Source organism: Elephantulus edwardii, unplaced genomic scaffold (genome assembly GCF_000299155.1).
Source record: "Elephantulus edwardii isolate Elephantulus edwardi_28Jun2011 unplaced genomic scaffold, EleEdw1.0 scaffold00193, whole genome shotgun sequence".
In the NCBI taxonomy this organism is placed as follows: Eukaryota; Metazoa; Chordata; class Mammalia; order Macroscelidea; family Macroscelididae; genus Elephantulus; species Elephantulus edwardii.
Genome location: NW_006399943.1, coordinates 175,403 through 185,696, shown reverse-complemented (window position 1 = coordinate 185,696; position 10,294 = coordinate 175,403). Strand labels below are relative to the sequence as shown.

General features: G+C 52.7%; 1 protein-coding gene across 2 annotated transcripts; it reads right to left on the bottom strand.

The window, feature by feature from the left end:
• Positions 1–2,686: 2,686 nt before the first annotated feature.
• Positions 2,687–9,205, bottom strand: PCK1 (phosphoenolpyruvate carboxykinase 1 (soluble)). Of its 2 annotated transcripts, none has more exons than XM_006896852.1 (9): positions 8,982–9,205; positions 8,203–8,384; positions 7,252–7,470; positions 6,955–7,142; positions 5,926–6,088; positions 4,728–4,952; positions 4,504–4,635; positions 3,645–3,740; positions 2,687–3,141 (listed from the first exon to the last, which is right to left on the bottom strand). In XM_006896852.1, exons 1-9 carry the CDS (start codon positions 9,203–9,205, stop codon positions 2,687–2,689), a joined length of 1,884 nt encoding a protein of 627 aa, XP_006896914.1. The 2 variants fall into 2 exon arrangements, with proteins under 2 accessions (XP_006896914.1, XP_006896915.1); XM_006896853.1 differs by having other exon boundaries at positions 7,264–7,470.
• Between the last annotated feature and the right edge of the window lie 1,089 nt (positions 9,206–10,294).

Genomic DNA, 10,294 nt, shown 5'->3' with positions numbered 1-10,294 from the left:
GCCCTAAAATAGAATACTTTTAGACTGTTCTCTCCCCCATAGACTTCAATGCCGTAAACATATTTCATCCAGTTTTTCTCAGTCTTACCCCCACCCCCTGCCAGCTTAATGAGGCTGATTTTGATTCACCACTTTAAGGGTCAAGGACCTGGTGAAGCCAAACCCAACCCCGACACACGGCCACCTTACGGACGACCTCATTGGGTTTCCAAGGCTGAAATCTTTCTAGAAGCAGGCTGCCATGTCTTCGTCCTTTGGGGAGGCTGGTGCTTTGAATCCCTGACTTAGCACCTGGATATTTTAACTTCTGTGTCAGCAGGTGAAGGTTAAAGTCCTGTGAACAGCCTGGGCCCAGAAAGGAAGGGCCAGCTGGAGAACAGTAGCATCTATTATAGAGTGAATGTGCGATATAAAAGTTTATGGCTTGTTAGAATTGTTCCAGAACGTTCTCATAAACACTGGGAGCAGAGACTAGGTTGGGGGTTTGGGCCCCGCTGGGATCAAAGTCTCTTCACACAATAGCCCTGTGTACTGAGCACTGTGCCCAGTACACAGTTGTTGTTGTTGTTAGGTTTCATTGAGTCACTTTTGACTCACAGGGACCCACAAACTACCACTGGAGCTGTGCCCAGTCAGTGCGACGGCAGACACCACCGATCTGTTCTCCTGAGGCCCGTTCCTCCCTTCCCGCCTCCCTGTGGATGACAAAGTTTTGGTTTAAAAAGAGATAATTGACAGGGCTGTGAAATGTCTCATGATATCATTCTTAGGGAGGCAGAGCCCCCAGACTTGGATTATTGTCAAAAAGTGCGTACTGGCCTCCCTCGTCTCCAGCCAACACACTGTAAGCATCGGTAACGGATGCAGTGGCAGCTCAGGGGTGGTGTCCTGGCCTCCGGGTGGGACTCCTGAGTTCCTTCCACTCCCTCACAATGTTGGACAGGTTTCAGAGACGCTTTCAGAGGAAGACAAACCACGGAGAAGAAGGGCTTGGCCATTTTATCAGAAAACTGGCCTGTGAAAACCTCAAGGATCTGGTCCAACCCACAACTGGCGGCGGGGTGGTGCAGGCGTGGGCCAGGGTTTGTTCATTGTGTTGTGTTCCTCTGAGATTGGACTCAAGAACAGCTCGCAGTACTCCAAACCCACCACCCTCAATTCTGACTGAAAGTGACCCAATGGGCGGAGTAGAATTGTCCCTATGGTTTCCAAGGCTGTAAATCCTTACAGAGGCCACCTATTCTGTGGGCTAGCTGAGGACTAGCATTGACCACATTGTCTGTCAAGGACCTTTTCAAAGTACTGGGGGGCAATGATTCCAGTTTGAAGACTAAGGTGTGCCCAATCCAAGCCATGATCTTTTCAATTATTTGCCACACACCTGAGAGCTGGACAATAAATAAGGAAGGCAGAAGAACTGAGATCTTTGAGTGGTCGTGTTGGGGAAGAGTCCTCAAAGCCCCATGGGCTGCCAAAGAGTAAATATGTCTTAGAAAAAGGGTAGTGAGAGTGCTCCTTGGAGACAAGTATGGCAAAGTTTCCTCTCACATATTTTGGGCATGTTGTTAGAAGAAGCTACTCCTTGGAGAGGGGCATGATGCTTAGAAAGGTCAGTGAAAGAGAGGAAGACCCTCAATGAGATGGACTGACGTGGTGACTGCAGCAATGACCATGAGTGGCCAGGGGTGGTGAGGACGACACAGGACAGGACACGTTTCAGATCTGCTGTTCACAGGGTTGCTGTGAGTCGTACTTGACTCCGTAGCACCTAACAGCAACTTTCCAGTTAGTAGTCCAACACTTAATCTGTTTAATCAGTTGAAAATAACAACACAATTATGTAGAAGATGGTAATTAGTAGCTTCAGTTAACTGAGAGAACTTTAAATGTGTCTCAGCAGGCCCTCTCTTTTCATTCTTTCCGTTCATGCTTTGGCCACAACTCTGCCCATTTCATTCACCCTGTCCCCCCCTTCAGGTGCAATCCTAAACCTTTCCTGTGTTTAGGAGGAACTCAGATCACAAGCTGCTTAATCAGAGAGACCCATTTTCCAGGTGGTTCAAATAAGGAGGGGGGGGGAAAAAGCAAAGTCAAGTTATATTTTCTACAAAAGTTTATTTTGTCATTTTTTACTCGATGTGGTTAGGAAGAAATTTAGAATTATGTGAAGGTGAGGAACAGGGTATACAAAAATAATTTAAACACATGTATTAGTCATAAAGCGACATTTCTTTGTTGCAACAACTAGTGGGTAATCTTTCCCAAGATCTTGCCAAAGATATTAAATATATTTTTGGTAACAGTACACACACATCCATTCTCACACACATATATATCACACACACATATATACAGCTCAAGTATTTTTTTCTTCTGTGCATTCCAGCTAACTGAGATGACTAAGGTGAAAAACAGACAAAAGAATAATGTGGCTGAGTGTCCTCCAAGTCACAGAGGACGTGCACTAACTAATGGAGACGTGCCGTGGCTTCCCCTCCCGATCACAAGTGTTCCTAGCCGCGTCCTGTGCTCTCATGTGAAAGCTAAGGTGTGTCTCGGGGATGGACTCATCAGTGGGTCTGTATCTTGTGGGTGGGATCCACTGTGAAAGGCCTTGTCTGCTCCTGCCCTGTCTCCTTCATGGATGAGAGGGGGCGGCTTGGAAGGCTGGCGTCTTGGCTTCTCGTTACATCTGGCTGACTCTTGCCTTCAGGGAGAGCAGCTCTCTCTCGATTTCGTAGGGGAGGTCTGCGTTGACCTGCTCCTCCAGGTACGTCTGGATGTCCTCCACCTCCTTCTCCCAGAACTCCTTGGAGATGCTAAACAGCTCCTTCAGGTTGACCTGGCCCAGGCCTTTCAGGTTCAAGGCGTCCTCCTTGGGGATATAGCCGATGGCCGTGGCCTTGGCGCTGTCCTCCCCGTTGATCCGGTTAAACATCCATTCCAGGACCCTGGAGTTCTCCCCAAAGCCGGGCCAGAGGAACCGCCCCTCCTTGTCCTTGCGGAACCAGTTGACATGGAAGATCTTGGGCAGCTTGGCCGCCGGGCGCTGGGCCATGCTGAGCCAGTGGGCCAGGTATTTGCCGAAGTTGTAGCCGAAGAAGGGTCTCATGGCAAACGGGTCATGCATGATGACTTTACCTGTCACGCGGAGGAGACTCTGTCAGTAAAGGAGGTTCTCTAGGGGCCAACTGGCTTGTACTTCTCATTGAGACAAGCATGCTTGCTGTTCTCTTGTGGGCTTGCTCTCTCTCACCCTCCTCTCTCTTCTCTCTCTCTCTCTCCTCTCCTCTCCCTCCTCCTTCTGTACCTCCTCCTCCTCCTTCTTCTCTCTCTCCTCCTCCTCCTCTTCCACCTTCTCCTCCTTCTTCTTTCTCTCTCTCTCTCTCTCTCCCTCCCTCCTTCCCTCCCTCTTTCCCCCTCCCCCTCATAGCAACTCTAGACCAGAGCAGAACCTCCGGTAGGATTTCCAGGGCTGTAGGTCTCTGCATAAGCAGACAGTCACCTCTTTCCCCTTCATAGTGACTGGTGGGTCGGAACCACCAAAGTTCGGATCTTCCCCCCAGTACCACCAGGGCCCCCTCACTGCACGCTCAGAGCAGTAATCACCCTCCTTTGCGTCTGTAAATCTGGCTCTCATTTACCTCTGTGTTCAGCAGCTGCGGTGGCCTCTGACCTCATGGCTGCCCCCACGAACACCCCGTGCTGCCAGTTGAGGGCTTCGTAGACCAGAGGGACACCTTTGAGGAAAAGGAAAAAAGGGCTCTTAGCCGCATTGACACAGGCCGTTGGGCTGGCAATGTCGTTCTCCAGATTGGAAGGACACCACAAAACAGCTTTCTAATGGAGCTAATTCTGCATCCGCGGAGCTAAGGAGGAAAAACCAACTAAATTGAAATTGCACCACAGATGTCAGACTGGGAAAACAACATCAAATTGGACCAGGCCACGTTAGATCTAGTGTCCAGAAAGGTTCAAGGTGGCTGGGGCGCTGATGCTCTGTTTCAGCTGGCCAGTTTTCCCGGGTTTTGGGGAGGGAAGCTCTTTGGCATCCCTTAGCAGGGTTGTAAGTATTCCTGATAACATGGTGAGCTACGTGTGAGACTATTAACTGCCCACCTGTGGGTTTGAATCAATGAGGCGCTCCCAGGGAGAAAGTGAGGCAACCTGTTCTTATATGAAAGCCAAAGGGGGCCACCACGAATCAGAGTGGACATGAGGCAGCAGGTCCGGGGACGGTTAACAAGGAGTCCCTGGCTACTAGTTGGAAGCTTGTGGGTTTATGTTCACCCGCAGGTGCCTCAGAAGAAAGGCTTGGCAACCTTCTAAAGGCCTGAAACACCCGCCTTTGAAAACCCTGCTGTGACACGCGTGAGGGTTGCACGGGTTGCAATCATCCTGAGAGCAAGTGGTTTGAACGAGGCATCATCTGCAAGGGGAGGTCTCACGTGACCTTCAGCAGCCAACACGCCCGCAGCCCCACCGAGCAAAGGGAGGTCTCACCAGCTGGTCTGCGGCCCCCGAAGATGATGCCAGAGATGGGCACGCCCTCTGGAGACTCCCAGGCGGGGTCGATGATGGGGCACTGGCTGGCAGGGGTGCAGAACCGCGAGTTGGGGTGGGCACAGGGCTCGCCTACGACAGGAGAGAGAGCAAGAGGCGTGTCAACGCCGGGCCGGAGAGCTGGCACCCACCACGGCTGAGCGCTGCGTCCTCCGAGGGCCTACCGTCCTCCGGGCTCCACTCCTTGTTCTTCCACGAGGTGAGTGTGACTCCAGGGCCCAGGGGCTCGTCGAAGCCCTCCCAGAAGACACCACCGTCGCTGGTCTCAGCCACGTTGGTGAAGATGGTATTTTTCTGAATGGTCTTGATGGCATTGGGGTTTGTCTTCACAGAGGTCCCAGGAGCGACACCAAAGAAGCCGTTTTCTGGGTTGATCGCCCTCAAGTTTCCTGGAGAAGTCGATGCAGAGAAAGGCGGTGAGTGCTGGCTGAGGGTAACTCGCCTGCCTGTTTCTCTCATGAGCGGACCCATCTCTCTACTCCGCTTCGCTTTCTTCCTCTCTAGAATATCCACTGGTCATTTTCCATCACGGTGTTCTGCCGACCTCCGGGTTATCCACCACTCTGTTTGTGAGTGTCCCAGCAATACTGTTTAACACAGCTGTTTAAGACAGCAGCCTGTGGTCCCATTTTGACCCCGATGAGATGGCAAACAAAAGAATGCTGGCAGAATGTGTACTTCCGGGGCAACTGCATTTAAAATCTAATTACTGTGGATTTGGAACTTGATGTGTCTTAGAGACCAATAATTCACCATTTTTACGGATGGCCGGGCCTACGGGTCATGTCAGTCCTGACCTGAGAACAGGCTGGAACTGCCTGCAGGGCCCCCGAGTCTGAAATCTCTGCAGGCACAGAACGTCTTGCTGTTATCCTAAGGAGCAGGTCGGGGGTTAGAACCGCCCACCTCTTGGTTAGCACTGAACTGTTTCTAACCACTGCACCACTCCCAGGCGCTTTCCCCCAACGGCTGACCAGTCGCTGTCGAGTGACTTCTGGCCCCCAGTGACCTCATGGATGACAGAGTAGAACTCTGCCCGGAAGGGTTTTCAGTGGCTGACTTTTCGGAGCTTGACTGCCAGCCCTTTCTTCCTTGACTAGTGATTGCTGTTGTTGTAGGTGCTGTCAAGCTGAATACAACACAAAGTGACCCTGTGAGCAACAGACCTGAGCCCTGCCCTGTCCTGTACCGTCCTTACCCTCTCTGACACACCTGAGCCCATTGCTGCAGTCACCGTGTCAATCTACCCCATTGGGGATCTTCCAATCCTTCACTGAACACCTTTTCTAAGACGATGTCCCTCTCGGAGGAAAAGCCTTATCCAGCGGTGTGATAAAGGTACCCGGGTCTTAAAAGAGTCACCTTGCTCGTCAAATTTCATCCAGGCGATGTCGTCTCCGACGCACTCCACTTTCCAGCCCGGGAGGGTGGGGTTCATCATGGCCAGATTGGTCTTCCCGCAGGCACTGGGGAACGCGGCTGCCAAGTACTTCTTCTCACCGTCGGGGTTGGTGATGCCCAGAATCTGGGGACGAAGCGAGTCTTGGTGAGACCCTGTCCGTTTCTCCCCCAGTGGCTGGGACTTCAGTCTGGGAGCCTGCCTGCCCCAGCCCAAACCCAAACTAGTTGCCATCAGTCCAGCCTCCACTTGGGGCGACCCCACGGCCTGGAAGCACCAAAAAGGTCACCCCTCAGATCTGCTTCTTCAGCGCCTACACAACTGTTTATGGATGTTATTGACCTGCACCATCGAGTGGCCTGTGACTGACAGGTACTGTCTACTGGGTCTTTAAAAAAACTCCCAAACCCCACCAAAGCAATTCCGTGTGAATTGTGGACCTTCCTCTGTGTCTTAGGGGGCCTGCCAGCCTGGGGGGTAAGGAGTTGCACCTCCACCCCAACGCGCATGGTTTGGATGTACCAGCAGCTCTGTGAGAGAAAGAGGCACAGTCTCCGTCAGAGATTTACAGCCTCTGAACCTCCCTGGAGGGTCAGCTGTGAGTTCGATTCCGACTCAGGGGCATCTAATAGCAATTCCATATCTGTATCAATTGACTTCATTCTTTGATTAATGACGTCTCTTTTACTGGCTGTATAGAATTCCCTTTTGTGAATGAATGTATCGTGTTTCTAATAAAAACCTCCCTCTGGTGAATGAAAAAAGGAAAAAGAAATAGTTGAGGGATCACTACCAAGTATCATTTAGAAAGTAATGAACCCGAAAGGGGCTCTGTTAGTGTCGCTGTCTTGAGGGCCTCTGAGAAGGGGGTGCACAGGTGGGCTGGTGCTCATTGATGGGATTCCCCAGTCTTTTCTCGGACCTCCCACGGGGAGGGCCGCGGGCATGGCCGTGCCCTGAGTGTGAGGACCTGTGTGAGTTTCAAGTCTCACCAGCATGTGCTCCGCCAGCCAGCCCTCCTCCTTGGCCAGCCGGCTGGCCATCCGTAGAGCGAAACACTTCTTCCCCAGAAGGGAGTTGCCCCCATAGCCGCTTCCGAAGGAGATGATCTCCCTGCGGTCCGGCAGGTGGGCGATGAGTGTCTGCTCCGGGTTACAGGCCCAGTTGTTGACCAGAGGCCCTGGAAGGAGGACACAGTCCCCTGTCAGCGTGTGCCCGGCCAGGGGTCCCCAGGACATGGGCAGAGGTCCTCAGGGCAGCCCTGCTCCGTCATTTGAAGTCTGGGGAACAGGAAGGCTTACTTTTCAGAGGCAAGGGGCAGCCGACGGAGTGCAGGCACTTGACGAACTCCCCGTCTTCACCCAGCGCCTGCAGGACAGCGGAGCCCATGCGTGTCATGATCCGCATGCTGGCCACCACGTAGGGCGAGTCTGTCAGCTCGATGCCGATCTTGGACAGGGGGGAGCCCAGCGGCCCCATGCTGAACGGGATGACGTACATGGTGCGACCTGGGGCAGGAGTCGGGGGCGGGTTAACTGGAGACCCCTGTGCAGTGGCTCACTCCCTGTCTCCCCCTCTGGAAATCTTCTAAGAGCCCTGAAAAGTGCCATGTTCCCTGCCCTCAAGCTCTCCAGAGTCCAAGAATGCAGGACTTGGTAAAACTACAGCAGACACGTGCACTAGAATACACTTGGAGTGTCAGGGTCCCCACGGCTCTGAGCGCCCCTGTTAAAATTCCAATAGCCAGTTGCCATGGGGCAGGTAGACAAATGGTGCCCCCACGGGTGTCAGGAATGTGCTCCGCGGGGCTGTCAGCAGCGGGTGTTCTGGAAGGAGAGGACCAGAACGCAGAGAGCCATGACAGGGACAGGCTCAGTGACACGGTGTGTCTGGAGGGCAAATGTAGCCGTTGCCCCCAGACCTAGTCGCTCCCTGAGGAACCTGACGGTTTCAAGAACAGCCAGAACAGAGACAAGACCAAATAATAAATCATGATCAGACTCCAGACCTGATCAGAAAGCCGGGACCTGAGTTTGTTAACAGGCCCAAATTCCAAGAGATTTCATCTTCCCTAACCCTCCCCAAGACCTCTATAAAAAGAACTTTCTCCTCGCCTGTTTACTCAGTGTCCCTCTCGGACTATGCGACAAAGGCCTGTTGTTTCTTGGGACCAGTTTCTCTCTCTCTCTCTCCCCCTCAGCTCTTTTTCTAACAACCCCGCTGAATGGACGTCCAGTCACCTTTCATGCACCCTGGGAACCGGGCGTTGAAGGCCTTCTCAAAGTCTTCCTCCGACATCCAGCGGCCCAACTGGCTCTGGCCGGCTTTGGGGATGGGCACTGTGTCCCTTTGCTCTTGGGTGATGATGACCGTCTTGCTTTCTATGCGGGCCACATCCCTGGGGTCAGTGAGAGCCAGCCAGCTGTAAAGATAAAAAAACAAAACACCGCCAAGGTGAGGAGCAGAGAGACAGACAGCCTGTCCACGCTGCCCTGGGACTCCCTCCACTGAGCATGGCCCAGGGACGGCCTCACAATCGTATTCTTTGTCACATAAGCAGCACATGGAGCACTGTAAAGACACCCAGTCACTGTGGGCAGCCAGGCCAGCTTGGCCAGTGCAGTGAGAGCGCCTGGACCAAGAGGCTCTCGCTTATCACGGGCCTGCATTCCTTTCATTGTGATCATTCACAAGGACCTTTGTGTTGTCACGTCTTGTTCTGTTTTGTTTTATTTTCAGTTATCCCCATACTCGAGCCATGACACATTTGGGCCAATGATTTGGGGCTCCGTCTACAGAGACGTCCCGGCATCGGGCTGTTTATATGTCATGTCATCTGCAAACTGCTGTAGGATGGATCCTCTCACCTGTGGCTTGGGCTACTCTTCTGGCGCCTGAAAGTCAAGCTGGGCTCGGCCCAACCATGGTGGGAGTCGTCTGAGTGTCCACCACCAGGACAGGGTCTCCAGCCAGCTCTCTCCCCTCCCTGAGAGGACAGTGGGGCAGCGGAGACACTCACCAGTTCTCGTATTTCCTGAGCTTCTTGATCACGCCCTCCTGCTCCATGCGGTCCAGCAGCCGCTGGTTCTCCTCCTCGGAGCCGTCACAGATGTGGATGTAGTCCGGCTGACACAGCTTGGCACTGCTCTCCACAAACTCTCTCACCGCCGAGGTCAGGCTGTCCAGGGTGCCCTGGATGACTTTGGAGGAGAACTCCAGGCCGTTTTGCAGCTGAGGAGGCATTTCTGCAGGTTTGTAGCACCGAGGTCTCCTGGAACAGAAGCACAGTGTCCTGAATGACAGTCACAGACCTTTGCTCAGACCTGACAGATTTGTCTGGGTTCCGCCCCACCAGACGGCTGTGGAGAAGGAACAAGAGTTTGTGTTTTCTTCATCATTTGTAGAATGTCAATTAAAAAAGCTTTACTTACTCTCCTTTCCTTGGGATGGTCCAGATCAGAGACCCAGGACTCCTGAGTTCTTCCCGCTGCTGAGCGTGTGTTCCCAGTGGGAAGGCTGTGTCTGGGAGCAGGTCCTTCTGCCTTATATGCTGGCCAGTAGGAACGCCCTGCCCCTCAGCTGTCCCAGGGAGGCTTGCCTCCTACGTCAGGGGGTAGATTTCTGGCTACAGGCCACGGTCAGTGGCACTCACCACAATAACACAGGGAGATAATCATTGAACAGCAAGTGCCTCATGAATCAGTGACCTCTATCCCCTGGACCCACCAACGTCGCAAGTCCTTACACAACATTTGATTGACTAAACTTTGACCTAGTGCACTGCTGATGGAAAACATTGCGCCCTTTCCCTGACAGATATGTGGGGTGGTGGCCAATGCTGGCCCCAGCCACCTCCTGTGCCACCAAAGCTGTTGGCTGGACACTTTGTGCCAAAGGCAGCCAGTTGGCAAAATACCATAGAGATGAGGGATTACCCACAGGCAAAGGCTCAGAGGACAAAGGCATCCTAACAGGGGGCAGTGGCCTACAGACAACGATTAGCATCATCGGGACCAGTTAGGGGCCCGGAGCTACGTGCACCCTCAAACCACACTACACACTCCCTGAACACAGAGGATTTGCCAAATTAATTCACTGCTTCAGCACCATACACACACACACACACACACACACACACACACACACACACACACACACAGTAGGCATTCACTAAAAAGAAACATTGCACAACAGAGCGTTGTGTAATCGTGAAGAACTTCTGGAACACTGCAGAACATGGATGGATCTAGAGGGGATTATCCTCATGTCACAAGGCTGTTAGCAAAGGAGAATTAGGGTATAACTACTATGAACAGCTAAGGAAAACTGGTC